The sequence below is a fragment of the Rutilus rutilus genome (assembly GCF_951802725.1).
Source record: "Rutilus rutilus genome assembly, chromosome: 23".
Taxonomy (NCBI): Eukaryota; Metazoa; Chordata; class Actinopteri; order Cypriniformes; family Leuciscidae; genus Rutilus; species Rutilus rutilus.
This window is the reverse complement of record NC_140233.1, coordinates 167,125-190,636: the sequence shown is the minus strand read 5'-3', so window position 1 is coordinate 190,636 and position 23,512 is coordinate 167,125. Positions and strand designations below refer to the sequence as shown.

The 23,512-nt window shown below is 40.4% G+C and overlaps 2 protein-coding genes across 4 annotated transcripts in view; one reads left to right on the top strand and one right to left on the bottom strand.

The window, feature by feature from the left end:
• The window catches only part of adam10b (ADAM metallopeptidase domain 10b), a 41,768-nt gene extending 39,184 nt beyond the window's left edge, over positions 1-2,584 (top strand). For all 3 annotated transcript variants that reach the window (XM_084397398.1, XM_084397399.1, XM_084397400.1), the window contains one exon: positions 25-2,584. In XM_084397398.1, coding sequence (XP_084253524.1) covers positions 25-236 — 212 coding nt within the window. In that variant the 3' untranslated portion in view covers positions 237-2,584. The remainder of the gene's footprint in view (positions 1-24) is intronic.
• On the bottom strand, positions 1,661-23,189 carry lipcb (lipase, hepatic b). Its single transcript, XM_084397401.1, has 9 exons — positions 23,011-23,189; positions 22,673-22,845; positions 16,788-16,967; positions 16,161-16,278; positions 10,362-10,595; positions 9,513-9,758; positions 9,269-9,383; positions 8,230-8,448; positions 1,661-2,714 (listed from the first exon to the last, which is right to left on the bottom strand). The coding sequence occupies exons 1-9, from the start codon at positions 23,081-23,083 to the stop codon at positions 2,594-2,596; spliced, it is 1,479 nt and encodes a 492-aa protein (XP_084253527.1). The 5' UTR covers positions 23,084-23,189; the 3' UTR covers positions 1,661-2,593.
• Positions 23,190-23,512: the final 323 nt, after the last annotated feature.

The window sequence follows — 23,512 nt, the reverse complement described above, 5'->3', positions numbered from 1 at the left end:
CGTGTTTCTCTCTGTCTGGTGAAGGAACGCTGAAGAGACGACGAGCTCAACAGGCGGCTCAGCAGCAGCAGCAGCAGCACCATCAGCACCTGAACCAGAACCAACACCAGAACCAGCACGCTCACGGGCACCAGAACCAGCGGCCGGCTCCCCGTCCAGCCCAGCGCCAGCCTCAGCCTCAGCGCCACCACCGGCAGCCCCGCGAGAACTACCAGATGGGCCAGATGAGGCGCTGAGAGCCGCCGGTCCACGGCCCGACTGAAGGAGTCCGACCGTGGAGCCAGGCTTTACTCCAAAGAACCACACCGGGCCGCCGCTCGTCATCATCACAGTAACGCCAGGCTTCATCCGGGATCACGCACTAAACTGGAACGCTTGACGGGAACATGTCCGGTGTCCGTAATGCTTCCGCAGACTGGAGTTTCTCTTTGGAGTAAAAACCAACCACAACTCTGTCCTTCATTCCCTCACGGAGAAGCTGCACTCCTGAGTTTGTTTTGTAATGATCAGTTTTGTTTTGTTTTTGCCCTCGCGTGCCAAGGTTCACCGGGGTATTTGTAGATAGAGCGTCTCCTGTAGTCACTTCTTTCCTTTGAAAACCCTAAAGACTCAAAAAGTGGTTTGATACGAAAAACATCTTTTTAAGGAAGCGTGTGGAGCTTCGGCCCGAATCATCGCCACCTGCTCGGAAAAGGACTTTTATTTTGTAAGACCAGAAATATTACGCCTTCCCTTTTCCAGACTCACGGCTGTATAGAGAAACGATATTAGCTGTATTATACGAAGATTATTTCTTCTACTGTCGATAAGAGATTTACAGTTGCAGTTTTGTTGACAACACTCAGGACTCAAAAACGCTCAAACTAAGGCGGTGGTTCAGCGCGAGGAGGACAGATCACGCGCAGCCGCCCGACGTCATTCCACCGTTTACGTGCTTCATTCTGTGTGTGTGTTTGTATATAGCTCATCTAGAATCACGTCCTCACGTCCACTGCACTTCCGGTACACACCCCAACGAGGAATGTGCATGAAGAACTTGATTTTAATGTGTGTGTTTGTGTGTGTGTGTTAGCGGTACAACCATGAAGATGAAGATCATGATCGTTTCTATGGAAGCCTCTGTCCGCCACGGAATAAAAGATTAAAAAAGCAATTGCAACTTTCTCTCGCAATTCAGACTTTGCAATTTATATTGCAATTATGATCTTTTTCCTGCAATTGCGATTCTGAACTTTTCTCGCAATTCTGAATTTTTTTCTCACAATTCTGACTTTTATCTGACAATTCATACATTTTCTCTGCAAATATGACTATTTTCCTGCAATTGCAATTTTCTCGTAATTCAGACTCTCACGATTCAGAATTTTTACGACTTTTTAACAAAAAAAATTTCTTCAAAATTCTGACTTTTCTCTCAATTGCACATTTTTATCTCTTGCAATTATGACTTTTTTTATCTCGCAATTTAAACTTTTTTTCTCGCAATTCATACATTTGTATTGCAATTATGACCTTTTTCCTGCAATTGCGATTCAGAATTTATCTCGCAATTCTGACACAGTTCATAATATTTTTCTGACAATTCGGACTCTTTTCTAGTTATAAAGTCCTTCTTACGAGGAAAAAGTAGCAATTAACTTTTATTATTTTATTCCTTGGCAGAAACAAGCTTCCACTCATTCCAGATGACTGAAGTAACTGAAAGTGTTTTTGGGATGTTCAAATCCAGCGTTTGCTGTGAAGATCTGCTCACGTGGAATTGTACGAAATGTTGATTTGAACCCCGGTTACGATTATTCCCTGCAAATGTGTTTTAAGGTTTTAGCTGCAGTTTCCCTGTAGAGGATTCTCACGGTACTATTAACACAAAGGTTTAGTTTACAGTCCTTCAGTGGCGTCCGCTGAGACTCATCCTCATCCTCCTGCGGATGGGCGGCAGTCTCAGGTGTGTGAAGGGCCGCTCGCCGAGGGAACATCCCGCGTGGGTTTGAGGACGCTTCCCTTCATCCTCTCTAACAGAGAGCAGGACTTTGTGTCACGTCCATCTCAGCAGGTGTAAACTATGTACAGTAACTGGAGAATTTCTGTTATATTCGAAGGTACATTTTGATACTTTTCTTTTGTTCACCTCTAGACAAGAGTTTGTCGAGTCCAGGCCGGCCGCCGAGCCACATCCGGTTCTTCTTTTCCATACTGCCGTCTGCCATGAAGAAACAAAGCGGCGCTTCGGTGGTTTTGCGGCGGCCTGGACTGGAGGACATCTGAATATTTGCCTGTATTTGACTTTTTAATTTTTACGTAGTCTTGGTGAAATTTCATAGAGGAAAAGTGCACTGAAAAAAAAAAAAGTCTTAATTGAGTCCAAATGTTGTAGGTGAAAATAGGCCGAACACTAAAATTGAGGAACGAATGAACAAAAAAGATTAATACTGCTGTCTGTTAATGTTCACTGTGTTTTATACAGTACCTAAATTTTTGTTCACTTTGAACATTTTTACGTAACATTTCAAAACGTATTGTGCAAAGAGATGTAATTTTTTTGGAGTACTTGAAATGCATTAATAAAAAGACTGGGTTGAATGGCTGTGAGTCTTCATGTCTGTGTCTCCGTCCTCTGAGCGTTTGCCATCAACGAGAATCTGCAGCGTTTGAACTCCTGCTCCTCTGAGGCCTTCAGAAGCGTGACTTCAGCGGAAACACCACAGAACCACATCCTGCACAGAGATCAGACACTGATAGATCAGACACCACACACTCCACTCAGTCCTTTCACTGATAGATCAGACACCACACACTCCACTCAGTCCTTTCATTAGATCAGACACCACACACTTCACTCAGTCCTTTCATTAGATCAGACACCACACACTCCACTCAGTCCTTTCATTAGATCAGACACCACACACTTCACTCAGTCCTTTCATTAGATCAGACACCACACACTTCACTCAGTCCTTTCATTAGATCAGACACCACACACTCCACTCAGTCCTTTCATTAGATCAGACACCACACACTCCACTCAGTTCTTACACTGATAGATCAGACACCACACACTCCACTCAGTCCTTACACTGATAGATCAGACACCACACACTCCACTCAGTCCTTTCATTAGATCAGACACCACACACTCCACTCAGTCCTTTCATTAGATCAGACACCACACACTTCACTCAGTCCTTTCATTAGATCAGACACCACACACTCCACTCAGTCCTTTCATTAGATCAGACACCACACACTCCACTCAGTTCTTACACTGATAGATCAGACACCACACACTCCACTCAGTCCTTACACTGATAGATCAGACACCACACACTCCACTCAGTCCTTTCATTAGATCAGACACCACACACTCCACTCAGTTCTTACACTGATAGATCAGACACCACACACTCCACTCAGTCCTTACACTGATAGATCAGACACCACACACTCCACTCAGTCCTTACACTGATAGATCAGACACCACACACTCCACTCAGTTCTTACACTGATAGATCAGACACCACACACTCCACTCAGTCCTTACACTGATAGATCAGACACCACACACTCCACTCAGTCCTTTCATTAGATCAGACACCACACACTCCACTCAGTTCTTACACTGATAGATCAGACACCACACACTCCACTCAGTCCTTTCACTGATAGATCAGACACCACACACTCCACTCAGTCCTTACACTGATATATCAGACACCACACACTCCACTCAGTCCTTTCATTAGATCAGACACCACACACTTCACTCAGTCCTTTCACTGATAGATCAGACACCACACACTTCACTCAGTCCTTACACTGATAGATCAGACACCACACACTCCACTGATAGATCAGACACCACACACTCCACTGATAGATCAGACACCATACACTCCACTCAGTCCTTTCACTGATAGATCAGACACCACACACTCCACTGATAGATCAGACACCACACACTCCACTGATAGATCAGACACCATACACTCCACTCAGTCCTTTCACTGATAGATCAGACACCACACACTCCACTCAGTCCTTACACTGATATATCAGACACCACACACTCCACTCAGTCCTTACACTGATAGATCAGACACCACACACTCCACTCAGTCCTTTCACTGATAGATCAGACACCACACACTCCACTCAGTCCTTACACTGATAGATCAGACACCACACACTCCACTCAGTCCTTTCACTGATAGATCAGACAACACACACTCCACTCAGTCCTTTCACTGATAGATCAGACACCACACACTCCACTCAGTCCTTTCACTGATAGATCAGACAACACACACTCCACTCAGTCCTTTCACTGATAGATCAGACACCACACACTCCACTCAGTCCTTACACTGATAGATCAGACACCACACACTCCACTCAGTCCTTTCACTGATAGATCAGACACCACACACTCCACTCAGTCCTTTCACTGATAGATCAGACACCACACACTCCACTCAGTCCTTTCACTGATAGATCAGACACCACACACTCCACTCAGTCCTTACACTGATAGATCAGACACCACACACTCCACTCAGTCCTTACACTGATAGATCAGACACCACACACTCCACTCAGTCCTTTCACTGATAGATCAGACACCACACACTCCACTCAGTCCTTTCACTGATAGATCAGACACCACACACTCCACTCAGTCCTTACACTGATAGATCAGACACCACACACTCCACTCAGTCCTTACACTGATAGATCAGACACCACACACTCCACTCAGTCCTTTCATTAGATCAGACACTACACACTCCACTGATAGATCAGACACCACACACTCCACTCAACCAGCTGATCAATGTGGGAAGGTTTCCCGCTGTTGCTCAAGTTCATCACTAGAGGACATGTTACTCAGCAAATAAATAATCAGATTTTCAAAAAAGATCTCAAATGCTTTAATATCCATTACAGATGTGCCATCACCCAAACACTAGCATTACTGCAGTAAAAGCACACATGTATATCAATCAAATTACACAGTCTGTCATTTTACCCATGTAATGCATTAAACACTTTATACACCCGTTTCATTTCCTGGTCCGTTTGTTTTATGAGCTTTTGTTCCACTGGGTCCAGTCATAACTTAATATTTTTGAATTAAAAGAAAACATTGTATCTGGTCCGTAACTTCTCATTAATGAGTGAATGTCTAAAAAGTTTTAAATGTTATCATGTTTTTACCATGCTATTACTTAATTTGCCCCCTTTTTATTGATTTTTTTTATAGTCTTTGAAATTTTAAAGGTTAAAAAGAACTACAGCAGAACCAAGTGTGATGCAAGAAAAGCTATATTTTTATAAATTAACTCTGACTAGGAATTTCTGACTAGGAATTTCCGACTTGGAAACTCCGACTTGGAATTTCTGATGAAGAATTTCTGACTAGGAAACTCCGACTTGGAATTTCTGATGAAGAATTTCTGACTAGGAAACTCCGACTTGGAATTTCTGATTAAGAATTTCCGACTACGAATTTCCAACTAGGAATTTCCAACTTGCAATTTCTGACTAAGAATTCCTAGTCACAGTCTCCAAGTCGGAATTCTTAGTCAGAAATTCCAAGTCGGAAATTCCTAGTCAAAAATTCCTAGTCGGATATTCCAAGTCGGAAATTCCTAGTTGGAAATTCCTAGTAGGAAATTCCAAGTCGGAAATTCCTAGTAGAAAATTCCTAGTAGGAAATTCCAAGTCGGAAATTCCTATTTGGAAATTCCTTGTTGGAATTTCCAAGTCTTTCTCCTAGTAAAAAATTTTGAGAAGGAAATACCTAGTCACAGTCTCCTAGTCAAAAATTCTGAGTTGGAAATTCTTAGTCAGAAATTCCAAGTCGGAAATTCCTAGTCAAAAATTCCTAGTCGGATATTCCAAGTCGGAAATTCCTAGTTGGAAATTCCTAGTAGGAAATTCCAAGTCGGAAATTCCTAGTAGGAAATTCCAAGTCGGAAATTCCTATTTGGAAATTCCTTGTTGGAATTTCCAAGTCTTTCTCCTAGTAAAAAATGTTGAGAAGGAAATACCTAGTCAGAGTCTCTTAGTCGAAAATTCCTAGTAGGAAATTCCGAGTGGAAAATTCCGAGTCACAGTCTCCTAGTCAAAAATTCTGAGTTGGAAATTCTTAGTCAGAAATTCCAAGTTTTAAATTCATAGTCGGGACTTTCAAGTCGGAAATTTTAAGTCGGAAATTCGCAATGAAATTCCAAGTGGGAAATCTTCTAGTCAGAAATTCTGAGTTGGAAATTCTTAGTCGGAAATTCCTAGTAAGAAATTCCTTGTTGGAATTTCCAAGTTGTTTGTAGCATGTATAAGGTAGTGCTGGATTGCAGAGGCAGGCTAAATACACATTAATTGCGCAGATATTAACATAAATAAATACATAATAATCAATAAAAATAAACATGAATAAGACTTATTCATGTTTCTTTTTTATTCATTTTTATCGATTACAAAAAATAACTAGATAAATCAATAAAAATTCTGTAATCACAATGACTCGCCATTAAAAAACCTAACGTTTTTAATATATTTTATAATGTAATAATTTCACAGGTAATCTCCAAATTAATGTAGAAACAACATAAAGACAGTATATTTTAAATATTTGTCTAAAAGCTAGGAAATATACAGAAATTGAATAAAGTTATCAAAGAGTTTGGACTGCATACATTTAAATTATATATAGATGAATCCTTATTAAAGTTACAAAAGTTCTTTAGTCAAGAGCAGCGAGTGTTTTTCTCTGTTACCTTTGTTCTTTGTTTAACTTTACTGACAGAAAGCTTTATTGGCTGCTGTCACTTTAAGACCAGCCGCTGCACAACACATCTCACACATGCCTCATTCACTCACAACTATTTGCGTTCATTTAAGACTTTATTTCACTAATTTAAGACTGCTCAGTCTGCTCTTATGAGGATACTCTACAAAACGAACATTTTGGCTTAATTGCGTGTGTTAGAGTTTGTTCAACTTCAAGCCGAAAGAGAACTCGATTCTGGTGCTCAATTTGTCTGGGCTTGAATGGTTTAAAAGCATTTGCATGAATAAGAGCGCATCATATAATGTAACACCAGCCAAAGGATGACAGAAAAAAACGGATACTGCGTTAATTGTGTTAAATATTTACCACTGAGTCTTCTCTTCCCATTTCTCCCAGTGACGCTTATTCAACTTCCCGCGTCTACTATCTGTGCAGATATCGACTGGGTTGTAGGTTGCCAGGTTGAGCTCAAATGGGTTGAAATTTGTATAATGTGTTGATTGAGTGAGTAAGTGAGTAGGATGCGTTTCATACAAGATCTGGCAACTGGACAACCTTGGAATAATATATTGATGTGATTATTCATATAACGAGGTTTGGGCCATACAAATTACGGGAGTTTCACGGTAGAAATAACAAAACGGGATGGGAGATGGGTGTGAAATACGGGAGACTCCCGGGAAAAACGGGAGTGTTGACAGGTATGTCCCACACACACCAACCAACAGCGCACAGCCATATTTAAAGGAAAATGGCGCAAGCTCTGCATTAAATCTTGCGATACTAGCACAAAGTCTCGCGATGACGTGAACAGGGTTAGGGTTAGGGTTAGGCCTAGTCAAAAATTCTGAGTTGGAAATTCCTAGTCAGAGTCTCCTAGTTGAAAATTGGAAATTCTTAGTCAGAAATTCCAAGTCGGAAATTCCAAGTCTCCAAGGTAGAAAATTGGAAATTCTTAGTCAGAAATTCCAAACTCTTAGTCGAAAATTGCAAAGTTGAAGTATCCTAGTTGGAAATTCCTAGTCGGAGTTTCACAGTCAGAAAATTCCTAGTCGGAGTTTCACAGTCAGAAAATTCCTAGTCGGAGTCTTCTAGTCAGAAATTCTGAGTTGGGAATTCTTAGTCAGAAATTCTGAGTTGGAGATTCCTAGTCGGAAATTCCTAGTCGGAAATTCCTAGTCAGAAATTAGAATTGGAATTTCTGACTAGGAATTTCCAACTCAGAATTTCCGACTCTTTTAGACGAATTTAAACATTCTTAAACCAAGACACATTTACTGGAGAAGCAAAATGACATTGTATATTCAAATATTAAGATATTCACATGACATCAGGTATTAAGTCTTGTTTTCAGAAAAAATTATCAAATTGAAAAGATATTTATTTTTTGGTAACACTTAACAATAAGGTCTCATTCTGCTCTGAAATTCAATGAAACTCACTTTTCCTGACTCTCTCCTGATTTAATCCGGATTCTCCACACACTGAGCTCCAGGTCCTGATCGGGTCCGTTCCAGCTCATGATGTTCCTGATGTTCCTCAGCCAGTTTGACAAGACCAGCTCTCCCTTCCAGACCAGTCTGATGGAGGTCAGGTGACCCAGATCAGCGGCCACCGCAGCCAAAGAGGTGAAGGCCTTCGGACTGCTGCTGTCCTGATACCTGCACCACACCAGAGCTCATGATCTCAGACACACACACACACACGACACTGATCCACTGATGATGACGTGTTGTTAACAACCCGCAGCAGCAGCTGATTGATTGATTATTGACCAACATTGCTTATATATTAAAGTTCTTCAGGGTGAAACAACATTAGGTCACTGCAGTTCTTTAACTCGCCGTCTGATTGTCTTCAGGAGTGCAAACAGGATTCCTTCTGTCTCTGATTGGTAGTTCAGACTGTTTTATCAAGTAAAAGCCTTGAGTTTAATTGTACAAACATCCTCCTTCAGCTCAAGCTTCTCGTGTCTTTCTGCTGTCAAATCTGACCTGATTTTATCAAGTAAACGCAAGAATAACTTTGATATTATTCGTAATATTTCAGCTGAACTGAAGCATGTTTACTTGATTATCCAGATATCATTTATTATAAAAATCATGAGTATTAAAAATTATCATCAGGCTTTTAAGGAAGCTCATCTCTCAATCATCATGATCATATTGCATTATGTATTAAAACTACAGAGATTTGATCATAAAACTAAAGCTTTTAAATGTGATCTAACTAAGACATATTATTGGCAGATCTTGATATTTATTTGCATGATGTACAGGGAGCTGTTTTTTTCCTCCATAAAAGCCTGATGTATCAAATATGATGCAAAACATAAAACACATTTGCATGCTTATTTTGGGGGATTTTCTTTTAAATGAAGTCTAAAGCTTCAATAAACTGCTCCATTGTTTCCCCATCCTATTATTCCCAGGTCAGGCTGTACAGGGAGCATGTGAATGTTCAGTGGTGTTGTGGACTCACAGGGTGATGGGAAGGTCTCGGCTCAGTCCCCGGGTCCCGTTGAGCGAGAGGAGCAGCGAGGTCTCGACTGGCTCCATCAGGTTCGTCAGCTGGACTCGGATCTGGTAGTGAAACACTGCGGGAGAGTGAAGAGAGTGTGTGTTCGCTATATTTAAACACCTTCTCCTTTAGCCTCCCCTGCTGTTTTATCCAGACGCTTGTCTAGACTCAAACCTGGGCCACAATTACCAGCGCATTAACTGACCTTTATAGGGAGCTTCTGGGCCGGTTTTGAGGTACAGGCCTTTAGCGTTCCTCCCCGCGCGCTCTTGCCGCACATCGTAGCCTAGCGTGTTGCAGCGCATCTGTTTGCAGTCCAGACACTGGCCTTTGTTGAAGGTGCTGTCGTCACGGCAACGGTAGCCTATTATGGGCTGGCTGGTGTTGATCAGGGAGTCGGTGAAGAGTTTCACTGCGCGCTCGTGGGCACATTTAATGGTCTTAGGAACACCTACAAGAACACCATGAGTCATTTTAATGACAGTCTAGTCTAGTGTAGAATATGCACTTTTAAAATAGTAAGTGAAACACTGCTTTATTTAGTATGCTACATGATGCCTCACACTGAATGAGTCTGTCCTATTTTGAATTATTGGGTTTATGTAAAAATGACTAGATGGAAGCATTTGGCCATTGAAGTGTTTGAGTTTGTGTGTATATATTGTCATATATATTAGGAAGTGAATCAATAAAAACTTTATCTGGACAATAACTTTATTCTAGAGCTGCTGTAAAGCCTAAACGATCTCTGTTACTGTAAGCTCCTATTATCACTGTAAAGCTGCTGTGAAACTCTATATTGTTAAAGCGCTGTATAAATGAAGGAGACTTGACTTGACTTCATTTTAATTATTAATTGTAATTTAAATCTTTTTTCATTTAAAGCTTATCATCACCAAGACAAATTCCTTGTGTAATTCCAAACTGGCAATATCTCGAGACCTCTGAGGACAAGAACACGTCCAGGTCGAACGGCCCCTTATGTTGCATGTTCGATTCATCATCTTACAAACCTATAACAGCAATATTCCCCCACACGTGTCGGGTTCGGTACCTTGCAGGCCGTACTGAAAGACATTACTGTAAATGTCCAGCATCTTGCATCCGGGCTGAAAGGATCCTCCATTAGGATAGAAGTCCACGTGCGCGACGCTCTGCTTGATTCCCACTCCCGGCATGATGCTGGACTTGGTGAAGGTGTGGATGGCGTCCACAAACTGAGCGTCGTCCGGAGACAGTCTGTCGAACGCCGGCAAACCTTCGAAGTGCGGCCCGGCCGGATCCAGACCTGCGTCACACAACACACATCAGTGTGTACTAGACTAGTGTTCTTCAGTGTGTACTAGACTAGTGTTCTTCAGTGTGTACTAGACTAATGTTCATCAGTGTGTACTAGACTAGTGTTCTTCAGTGTGTACTAGACTAATGTTCATCAGTGTGTACTAGACTAATGTTCATCAGTGTGCACTAGACTAATGTTCATCAGTGTGCACTAGACTAGTGTTCTTCAGTGTGTACTAGACTAATGTTCATCAGTGTGTACTAGACTAGTGTTCTTCAGTGTGTACTAGACTAATGTTCATCAGTGTGTACTAGACTAGTGTTCTTCAGTGTGTACTAGACTAATGTTCATCAGTGTGTACTAGACTAGTGTTCTTCAGTGTGTACTAGACTAATGTTCATCAGTGTGTACTAGACTAGTGTTCTTCAGTGTGTACTAGACTAATGTTCATCAGTGTGTACTAGACTAATGTTCATCAGTGTGTACTAGACTAATGTTCATCAGTGTGCACTAGACTAATGTTCATCAGTGTGTACTAGACTAATGTTCATCAGTGTGTACTAGACTAATGTTCATCAGTGTGTACTAGACTAGTGTTCTTCAGTGTGCACTAGACTAATGTTCATCAGTGTGCACTAGACTAGTGTTCTTCAGTGTGTACTAGACTAATGTTCATCAGTGTGTACTAGACTAGTGTTCTTCAGTGTGCAGTGCACTAGACTAGTGTTCATCAGTGTGCACTAGACTAGTGTTCATCAGTGTGCACTAGACTAGTGTTCATCAGTGTGCACTAGACTAATGTTCATCAGTGTGTACTAGACTAATGTTCATCAGTGTGCACTAGACTAGTGTTCTTCAGTGTGCACTAGACTAGTGTTCATCAGTGTGTACTAGACTAATGTTCATCAGTGTGTACTAGACTGGTGTTCTTCAGTGTGTACTAGACTGGTGTTCTTCAGTGTGCACTAGACTAATGTTCATCAGTGTGCACTAGACTAGTGTTCTTCAGTGTGCACTAGACTAGTGTTCATCAGTGTGTACTAGACTGGTGTTCTTCAGTGTGCACTAGACTAGTGTTCTTCAGTGTGCACTAGACTAATGTTCATCAGTGTGCACTAGACTAGTGTTCTTCAGTGTGCACTAGACTAGTGTTCATCAGTGTGTACTAGACTAATGTTCATCAGTGTGTACTAGACTGGTGTTCTTCAGTGTGTACTAGACTGGTGTTCTTCAGTGTGTACTAGACTAATGTTCATCAGTGTGCAGTGCACTAGACTAGTGTTCATCAGTGTGCAGTGCACTAGACTAGTGTTCATCAGTGTGTACTAGACTAGTGTTCATCAGTGTGCACTAGACTAGTGTTCATCAGTGTGCACTAGACTAGTGTTCATCAGTGTGCACTAGACTAGTGTTCATCAGTGTGCACTAGACTAGTGTTCATCAGTGTGTACTAGACTAATGTTCATCAGTGTGCACTAGACTAATGTTCATCAGTGTGCACTAGACTAGTGTTCATCAGTGTGCACTAGACTAGTGTTCATCACTGTGTACTAGACTAATGTTCATCAGTGTGCACTAGACTAATGTTCATCAGTGTGCACTAGACTAGTGTTCTTCAGTGTGTACTAGACTAATGTTCATCAGTGTGCACTAGACTAATGTTCATCAGTGTGCACTAGACTAGTGTTCATCAGTGTGCACTAGACTAGTGTTCATCACTGTGTACTAGACTAATGTTCATCAGTGTGCACTAGACTAATGTTCATCAGTGTGCACTAGACTAGTGTTCTTCAGTGTGTACTAGACTAATGTTCATCAGTGTGCACTAGACTAATGTTCATCAGTGTGCACTAGACTGGTGTTCTTCAGTGTGTACTAGACTAATGTTCATCAGTGTGCACTAGACTAATGTTCATCAGTGTGCACTAGACTGGTGTTCTTCAGTGTGTACTAGACTAATGTTCATCAGTGTGCACTAGACTAATGTTCATCAGACTAGAACGTTTGAACAACTTTGAAAAGCTTGAAGTTTGAAAGTTTTCACGGTCGGCAATATAGATAGATAGATAGATAGATAGATAGATAAAGATGTTATAGCATGTTTTAGATCGTTGCTAGCATGTTTCTAGCATAAGTACATTGCTAGCATGCTTTAGAACACTGCTAACCAGTAATGTGAATTTACACATTACTAACATGTTTTATCATGTTGCTAACATGCTTTAGAACATTGCTAAACAGTTTCTAGCATGATTTAGCACATTGCTTGGATATTAGCAACATGCTGTTAGCATGATTTAACACATTGCTAGCATGTTTTAACCCTAAAAGGGCAAGACCGTAAAAAGTATTAGAAAATGAATTTATTGCTATTTTCCCACTTATTAGGACACAAATAATAAAATTTTATGTTTTTTTTTTTTTTAAACATGACTTTATTTTAACGCTTGTATCCCCAGGATACGTCACTCCTCTGGGGTATAAATTCAGTGAGAACAGAATGCTTGTTACGCAATGCTTGTTACAACATGTTAGCCATTCTCTCATAACTTAAAGAAAACTTTCTTTGTAAAATTCTGTTGAACAATAAGTATAATGCCTATTTATATTAGCCTACTGTATCATGTTTAATACGCACATTTCTTGGCCCTAAATGATCTACATGACCAAAACCTGTTGTACACAATCTACTTCATGCTTTCTGTCTGCTGTACATATATACACATATTAAGTTGGCCCGTAGCTTCATTGGCGAGATAGCCTAAGGAGGGAGACCCAAAACCACAGGTGGAAAAATACCTGACACTCTTTCTTCCTTCTGCCATAGATAGTGCTGACAGAAATTGTCTGAAAAAATGTATCGTCAACCTAAAACTGAATTAAATGTAGCTAACTAAGTGATTAAATGACTAAATGATTGAATATAAACTTTGATTTAAGAGTATTAAGTACTGAATTGGTTTTCAAAAACAGGCCACAAAGTACAAAGTCTGTAGACCACAAAGTCTAAAGAGTGACGTATCCCCTGAGATACAAACATTTACAGACAGATTATAAAAAATGTAAAAATTTAATTTAATAAAATGTCAACATTAACGTAATAAGTTATTGCTTAACAACAACTTTTTAAACATGTAAGTCAAATATTGTAAAAATGTGCAAATAATCAACTTTTATCTGAAGGTGAGTAGATTTCCCACTACAGGGGGTCATGTTGTAAATGCTGCCTGTTAAACAAAGAATGTATGAACGAAGTCACCAGATCTAAATATTCACAACAAACACCCTTTCAACATGAAACCAAGAAATGAGACCTACACTTTCCCTGCCTCTCCCCAAACCTCACAAATGTCGGTATACCACAGGATATAAAAACCTTTTTAGTGTTAACATGAATAAGCATAATTGTTAGCATATGTTAACATTTTGCTAGCATGATTTAACAGGTCACACGATTGAACACGTTTGCTAACATGTTTCTACCATGAATTAGCACATTGCTAGCATGTTGCTAGCATTAATTGACACATTGCTTGAATACTTTTGCATGTTTGCTAGCATAATTAAGCAGTTTTAAGATACCGTAATTTTTAGGAAACCAGGTAAGTCGGATTAATTAGAAAATAAAGAGCAGACTGAAGGTCTCAAGTCTTGTGTTTGTAGTTTGAAAGCCCAGGAGGAGTAAGCCTGAAGTACACTTTGTTTTTTACTCGTATGCTAGTGCGTACAGTCAAACACGTAGCCTTGTAAAGTATACTCCATTTGATAGGTGTGCACGAACACAGCTGGTCGACACAATGGAAATGTTTCATCTTTATCTCCAGAGGTCATGACCGATAAAAAATGTCTGTATTCTTTTAAAGCGGTGGTATAATGCCCTCTTCACAAGATGTAAAATAAGTCTCTGATGTCCCCAGAGTGTGTGTGTGAAGTTTTAGCTCAAAATACCCCACAGATATTTTTATATAGCATGTTAATATTGTCACTTTTTGAGGGTGCAATGCAAATGAGCTGCTGCTCCCGGCACAGGGGGCGGAGCTTCAAGAGCTTGTGTCCTCTTACCTCACACACACATGCACTGAAAATTTCAAAAACTTTTAGCCTTTTATGTTCAAACCGGAGTCAGACAAAGATGGACATTTCTGAACGGTTAGTTGATGAATTTATGTATCTGATGTGTAGTTATCTTCTAGTCATTGATTAGCATATACTGTCATGATAATCTATAAATCGCGTTCTTGGGGGCGGGGTTTATGTAAATTTTAGGGTTAGTGATGTCACTTAACTTGAACGCTGAACTTTGAGTGTCGTAACTCTGCAGATGTTGTTTATGCTCAAACAGCAACATTACACACTAACTAAAGTTAGAAAAGTCAAATCATAATCACAGGGTTCTCAAGTCTCACGCATTGGCCGTGAGACACACGCAATTCAACCAGTTCACACGCTCACACGCCACACCGTGTATTTCTCACGCTGAAAAGGCAATGCCAACCAAGTTGTCCTGCAAGCTTTATATATAACATTGTATACGAGGCGCAGGCACACAAAGTGAAGCTTCCTGCCGCCAGCACGTACAGTATCAGACATTCTCTGCACGTATCTCGGCCAGATTGCGTTCGTTACTAGGCAACATAGATGCGCGAACCATAGGCGCGAACACACGGAAGTTGACGGAAAATTCTCGGCCGCCGTACGTTCGTTATTAAGTAACCAACAACATCACGCGAACACACATGTCGTGATGGAGAAGGTAAGTTGGAATTAAGAAAGCTCGTCTAACATTTTTAGGCCAGAACATTAAATATATCAATGTTATCAAGGCGTCAAAATGTGCAACGAACACTTACAACACAAAACACATTTCATAAGATGCAGTGTGTACTCTTGTGTACACACACACACACACACACACATGTAGTGTTTTAATTTTTTATGGGGACTTTCCATAGACATAATGATTTTTATACTGTACAAACTGTATATTCTATTCCCTTACACTAACCCTACCCCTAAACCTACCCATCACAGAAAACTTTCTGCAATTTCACATTTTCAAAAAAACATAACTTTTTTGATTTATAAGCCGTTTTCCTCATGGGGACCAAAAAATGTGGGGATGGACGGGCGGGGGCGGGGGCGGGGCTCCATTAGGGCTCCTCCCCTAACCGCATGTGATCTCACTCCAAGCTTTTGATAAAACTTGAGAACCCTGTAATCAACCACCCCTTTAAACAAGTATTTGTCAATGGCTTCCTCAAGCTAACACAATGAGCATCAGATTAGGATGTTTAGCTCTTTAATTGGTCTTTATTATCTTTATACACACATGTGATTTCAGTGTTTCAGTGTGGCTGATTTAACAGTTTTCATCAGAAGTTGTTGGAGAACGCGGCTCTCTTTCTACTCTAAATGGGAAGTTTCAGACTGTATGATGTTAAGAACTTCTCTTAATTCTCCTGATGCACGCTGGTAGATCGTCCTGCTAACATGATCAGTGGTCAGATGGTGGTACTACACTCCACTGACTCTGATAATCCTGTCTGATGTGTGTGTTTGCCTTCTTCATACCAGTAATGCGTCCCACTTTCCTGCGTCCTCTGAAATGGCTCCCCGCAAACCCAGCCACATGCGCTCCCAGACTGTAGCCAATCAGATGGACTCGATCCAGAGAGAGATGACCAGCTTCCTGTCCAGAGAGGAAGTGGCGTCAGGACTCAAACACTTACTGATGCACAGACAGTATGGAGCCTTTTCACACACAAAGCTTTTTAGATTTTAATTCACCATGAAGTTCTTCTTTTTCATGGAATATTGCAGTGTTCATTGTAAAAAAAAAAATTGTTTAATCGGTGCACATAATGAATGTGTTAATAATCTTGAATCAGAATAAGTTCCTCTTGCAGCATCTCTTCTCTGATAATGAGGGCGGGGCTATAACCTGTCACTCACATGAGATCAGCCAATAGCAAACCACAACCATCCAATAATCCAATCAATTCCTCACGGACACAATCAAGCCCCGCCCACATTTGTTCGCGTTCCAGAAGAGTTTCATTCGCATGGGGAATTGGGAAATTATCTTTGTTGTAGTTTCCCGTTCACCACTATCTAACTGTGGCGAAACCATTGAACCACTAGCATGTTTAGGTTTTTATATGCGGTTTCATTCCCAGAACCATTAAAGATGGTCATTACCTCCAGCCATTGGAGCAGCGCGGCCACGTCCTGGCCCACCTGTCTGCTGTTCTTGGCTGCGACTGGATACGGCTGAAGGGCCAGAATCCTCCAATCACTGATGAGCACGTTGACCTGCGCGAGCCGGACCTTCAGCGCAGACGCCAGATTAAAGATCCACTGCTCCATGAGTCCGTTCATCTGAGAAGAGCACAATAATCATCATCAGCTTCTCAAAGCGCTGGACACAAAATAAGCAGTACAATGAACAAGAAATAAAAAACAAAGTAAACATCAACAAGCAAATGCTGTTTAAAAAAAGCTTTAAAAATGTCAGGTCTGAGCTTCTCTAAATTCAAGAGAAAGAGAGTTTAAAAGAGTAGAAAGCCCTGTTCTCATAGATCTAAAGCGGGTTTGAGGAGCAGTCAACCAATTAGACTGAAGAACACAGTCTGTGATTAGGGATGTAAGGGATTAACAGTGTGGATAAATAATGAGGAGCCGAGCCATGATGTAATGCTTTGTATGTCAGCATCGTAATTTAAAATCGATACGAAACCTCACCAGTGCAAGGACTCCAAACCAGGAGAGATCTGATCGCATGTCCTGGTCCCAGTCCAGGGTTAGGGTTAGGGTTAGTTTTAACTCTGGAGCCAGAGTTTTGTACATAATGGAGATTATTGAGTGTGGATTTAGAAACTCCGGATAAAAGGGCGCTACAGTAATCTATATGATAGACAACGAAGGAGTTTATCAGCTTTTCAGTAACAGAGAAATTTAGCATAGGGTGCAACCTTGTGCAGTGTTCATATGAGCCAATGGATATACCTGTACCTCATGCTGTGTTGTCTGATTTTGAGCCTATTTCCTTATCCACACTTTTAGATATTGTTTGTAAGTTAAAGCCGACAGTCTCTCCACAAGATATTGTTCCTACATTACTATTTAAGAAAGTTTTTGAACTGATTGGTCCATTTGTATTAGCAATAATTAATAAGAGTCTATTGTCTGGAATTGTTCCAACTTATTGTAAACATGCTATAGTGCATCCGTTGCTGAAAAATACAAACTTAGATAAGAGTGTGCTGTGCAATTATAGACCAATCTCAAAGCTTCCCTATCTAGCTAAGATCCTGGAGAAACAGTCTTTATCCAACTTGAGTCTTTCCTTACTGACAATACTATCGGGGAAGTTTTTCAGTCGGGCTTCAAAAAACAACATAGTACAGAATCTGCATTATTAAAAGTATTTAACGACGTTTTTATGGCCACAGACACTGGGGACGTGACCTTACTTCTACTATTAGATCTTACAGCAGCATTTAACACAAGTGACCACAATATTTTAATTTCACGCTTAGAAAACTATGTAGGTATTCGAGGTGTTGTCTTAGATTGGACTAAGTCCTACTTCCAAAATAGACGTTTTTCAGTGCAAATGGGAGAATGTACATCGAGCTCAGTGCCTTTATCATGCGGTATTCCCCAAGGATCTAATTTAGCACCAGTCTTTTTTTCTCTTTATATGCTTCCTTTAGGTCAGATCATGAGTAAATATGATGTCTCTTTTCACTGCTACGCAGATGATACTCAGTTGTATCTACCCTTAAAGCCAGCTGTCCCTGCTGCTGTTGAAAGGCTGGCAGAGTGTCTTGGGGAGATTAAAAGGTGGATGTCTGCACATTTTTTGTGTCTAAATGAATCAAAAACTGAAATGATTTTATTTGGTCCCTCAGAGTCCACTGACACATCTAAAATTAAATTGGGCACACTATCCCCTTATCTGAGGCATCAAGTAAAAAAAAACTTAGGTATAATCTGCGATAGTGCACTGAAATTTGATAAACAGATAAATCAAGTAGTCAAAATGAGTTTTTTCCAGTTAAGATTAATCGCTAAAATTAAGTCCTTTGTAACACGGAAGGACCTGGAAAAGATAGTTCATGCATTTATTTTCTCAAGATTGGACTATGGTAATGCATTGTATTATGGTATTCAACATAAAAGCTTAAACAGACTGCAACTAGTCCAAAATGCGGCCGCAAGGTTACTAACAGGCACTCGGAAAAATGAGCATATTACCCCTGTATTAAGAGAACTACATTGGTTTCCTATACGCGGATGTATAGGAAAATGAGAGGAGATCGCTCTTTTGCAGCCGCTGCTCCCAAGCTGTGGAATAGTTTACCTCCTGATATCAGAGAATGTTCCTCTCTTACAGAGTTTAAACGACATCTAAAATCTTACTTTTTCACTTTGGCATTTGATCATTCATGAGTGCTGTGCTAGTGGTGTAATAGGTTATTATTATGTTTTTATGATTGTTGTCTTAGCCTTTGTACAGCACTGTGGTCAACTTCTGTTGTATTATTATGTGCTTTATAAATAAATTGAACATTGAACATTGAACATATATATTCCTGAGGTGATAAAGCTTTAACAGTGCTCAGTACAAAAGAATCAAATGTAAGTCTGGCATCAGAAATGACTCCAAGATTCCTCATTTTTCTGTGAGTCTCCAAAAGACACATGATAAATCAAAGTCTTCGTTTAAACCCAAAGAAAACATAGTCTTTAAATGAAACATCCAAAACGCCTCTCGCTGTAAAAGTGTTCGATCAATGTTTCCACCACGGCGAAAATCAATCACCTTCTCGATGCCTGTGCACTTGAGTTGTTCAGTGTTGTGATTATGATCAATAAATTGTCTGAAGTGACATCGCGTCTTCGAATAGCTGATTTATGTTGTATTTCTAATCCTCAGTGACCTTGATGTTTTTCCATCTAGAAACACAATTAACACATCTAGAAAATGAATAGATGAAAAATTATATTCAACTGAAAAAGTAATGGAATCTAATCTTGGATTCAAAAACTGTACAAATTCATGCAATTCCTCTTCACTATCTTTCCAGATGAGACAACAATCCTTACGCATCTACCCCAGTACTGGAATTAAAGTCCAAAAGGATTATTGTTATAAAGTCCACTTCATATTTACCCATGGACAAATAAGCATAACTTGCTTCCAGAATTGTGTTTTGATTGGAACAAGTGTTACAGCAGAAATCTTTAACCCTTCTGGAACAAACCCAGTCTGCAATGAATCATTATAATACTCAAAAAAATCGAAGCAATATTTAAGTAAGCTTGTGGGAACAGAATCAAGCAAGCTGTATATTTCATGCTTGAAACCTCCCTTGAGTGAGTCTCAGAATCAAACTGTGAGAAATGAGAGAAAGAAACACCAGCAAACCAAGATGGACCGAAGAGTGAAGCCGTGTTTGCGAACATTAGCGATTTTAGAAATAAAAACACAAAGGAAAGGAAACAAATAGTTGTTGAGAAACAGAAAAGATGGTAACAGCATTAACTTTAAGCAATCTATTTATGGTTTGGAATCTCTGGGATCTCCTTGATTGTCTACAATAGTCGGAGATATGATATGATCGGTTTTAATTAATGCTCTGTAGTGGCCCAGAATATTCTCCCAGGCTTGATAATAGACGCCATTTCCGCTCCATTTGTCGTTATATGGAGGAGCAGAGCGGGCGAAAGGGAGCTTGCGTGACCTTACGGGATCTAGTTTAGAGCAGTATCTAACTGTAGATCTTTCTCCTCCAATGATGCAGATCCCTTGAATCATTCCCTTCCCTCCGTCTTGAGGAACTGCATGTTTGTTGACACATGAACTGAGTCGAACAGCAGCGATACGCCGCGTTCACAGGCAATACACATGTTTAGAGGAAAAAATAGTGCATTAAACAGAATTCCCAGCTGACAATATGTTCCAAGAACGTTCCCATTAAAGTATGAAAATGTTTTCTGAACGGTCAAAACATCCCGTTTCTTAAATGTTTTAGACGTTTTTTCTTGGTTGTGAATGTTGAGGAAACATTCCATTCTTCACACATTATGGGAATGTTACTTATGAATGTTCTCTGAACGCTCTGAAACTAGAAACATTTAAAAAATGTTAGACGAATGTCCAACTAAACGTTTAAAGTAAAACAACTTTTTTGTGCTAACGTTTTGAGAACATTATGGGTGTTCTGGTGGCGCAATGGATAAGACACATGCCTTTGGTGTGAGAGACCCGGGTTCGAATCCACTGTGAGACACCAATGTGTCCCTGAGCAAGACACTTAACCCCTAGTTGCTCCAGAGGCGTGCGACCTCTGACATATATAGCAATTGTATGTCGCTTTGGATAAAAGCGTCAGCTAAATGAATAAATGTAAACATTACCCAGCAAGCAATTTTTCATATAAAACACGTCTAATAGCCGTCCGAACACATGCCTGAGTCTGGGCTAAAACAAGGCAAAATTTGGGTTGTCAGTGAAAATGTAATAGACGTCTAACGATAGCCCAAGAATAGACTAGATATGAACGCATCATTTGCTTACATGATGGAATATCATACACTGATTTATTTCAGTCTGGTTTTCGCCAAAACCACAGTACTGAAACTGCATTAGCAAGGGTTATCAACGACCTCTTACTCTTTGGTGACTCGGGAAACCTTTCCTTACTTTTACTACTCGAACCTCAAATTATTTGCCGCCACGGTTTCCAATACCACTGCTACGCCGACGATATCCAGATATATACTGCTTGCCGACCGGATTCTATTCACCAGACCACATCACTATCATCATGTATTAATGAATTAAAGACCTGGCTCAACTCCAATTTTCTCAGTCTGAATCTGACTAAAACAGAAATATTAATCACTGGCCCTCCATCTCTAACAAAAAATGTAAATAATATTCCCAGACTTGACCTTGAAGCTACATCAATAATTCCATCTGCCATTGTCAAAAACTTGGGTATCATTCTTGACCCTTCACTGACGTTTGACGCTTACATTAGTCAACTTTGTAAAGCGTCCTTTTTCATCTGCGCCGTATTGCCAACTATATATATTGCTATGTCAGCCCAAAAGACGCTGAAGCACTAGTACACGCGTTCATCACATCTCGCCTCGATTACTGTAATGTTTTTTCTGGACAACCAGCACACTCTATCTAACGTTTGCAATATATTCAAACTCTGCCGCAAGACTACTAACTTACACTAAACAAACTGCCCATATCACTCATATACCCGTGTTATCCCGTATCACTTACAAAATTCTTCTGCTTACCTTTAAGTCACTCAATGGTCTTGCTCCAGCCTATCTCTCTGACTTACTTTCTCCTTATATTCCCCCTCGAGCTCTCCTCTTCTTCTGGCTGTGAACTCCTCTGTGAGCGGAGAGTTCGTCTATCGCCTATGGGTGGCAGGTCTTTCTCTGTTATAGCCCCTAAGCTATGGAACTCTCTTCCATTGGCTCTCAGGATAACAACCACGTTGCATTTAAGTGTAGACTCAAAACACATTTGTTTAATCAGTATTATCAGTCATGACAATGTTAACTTGACATGACACAGTCACAATGTTAACTTAGGTACCAATAATCTACTGCATCTTTACTCCAGCTGCCCACCATGCTGTCTGTAATTAATGTTTGTTGCCTCTGTTTTTTATGTTTGTATTGCAACTGCAATCGCTCATTACTTGGACTGGGCAAATGTCCATTGTCCGTTTATGTGTAAACTGCTTGTTATTTACTGTTATTGTGAAGCGTCCTTGAGCTCGGGAAAGGCGCTATATAAATTAAACATATTATTATCTCGCATGTTATTTTGGCAAAAACGACATGTAACCAAATTCAAGGTTATTTTGCCTTACATCGGGTCTATAGTTAACCTAGACGGTGAAATGACGGCTATTGCTTGCTGGGTATTAAAGAGCAGATAACTGTGAATGAACATTATATTAATGTTACTGTAAGACTTGAGAGGGAACGTTGTGTAGGAGAAACGTTGATCTCTCTGATGATGTTTCTGTGTTGTGCCGTACCGTCCACCCGTGTATAATGAGCACCAGAGGAAGGCTTGAGTTGTATCCGCATCTCTGGAGGCTTTCGGAGCGGAACGGGACCAGGGCGCAGGTCTCCTCAAACACAGAACCCTCGGCATACAGATGGAAGCTGGACTTCAGCAGCGTCTTCACTGGAGTCTTCACTGGAGTCTCTGGAAAGAAAGCCAGATGTGTAATGTGTAACTGCAACTCTTTCCATGGCAAACCTTCAAAGAGCCTCTCTGAGAACATGCAATTACAGAGTAAAGTTCAGTGTGTCAGACTAAAATAAGAGCTGCGTGTGCCGGTCTGTGGTTCAGGAATCGTGATCTTCTTACCTGTGATGTTTGAGTCTCCTCTCACAGACCCGGTGAAAACACACATGAGGAGTAAAGCGCTCAGGACTCTCATGATCAGCAGAGGATCCGCTTCTGCTCTTCTGCGGGAGTCTGAAGAAATACTCAAGGTAGAGAGTGTGTGTGAGAGAGCGGGAGACGGTTAGAGAGTGTGTGTGTGTGAAAGGCAGTGGGAGGGGCCTGAGTGACTCATGGGAAACCATTCTCCGCTCTGATTGGCTGCTGTTCTGCCCCTGTTTGAAGAAAGGGAAGTACAGGGTTAATGCGTTCGCTCTCACCACTCTTTCTCTTCCACTGGTTTTAGTTCATGAATGCTTTGGAATACAGACCTCTTTTTAGAGAAGAAAGCAGATTATTGCAGAAGTGGAAGCAGATATGAAAGTGTTAAAAGGTTTGATAAGTTTACTGTAAAGCAAATGTACTGAATGAAAAAATAATTATTCTACACAATATATATATTTTACAAAATAATTTGGACATGGCT

What these genes read in the sequence shown, in the direction of transcription:
- lipcb (XM_084397401.1), bottom strand. Translation starts at nt 23,083, where the DNA reads ATGAGAGTCCTGAGCGCTTTACTCCTCATGTGTGTTTTCACCGGGTCT. An exon ending in TCATTATACACGGGTGGACG is followed by an intron (nt 16,968 to 22,672) that starts GTACGGCACAAC and finishes TGCTCTTCTCAG; the next exon opens with ATGAACGGACTCATGGAGCA. An exon ending in GAAAGTGGGACGCATTACTG is followed by an intron (nt 10,596 to 16,160) that starts GTATGAAGAAGG and finishes TGTGTGACGCAG; the next exon opens with GTCTGGATCCGGCCGGGCCG.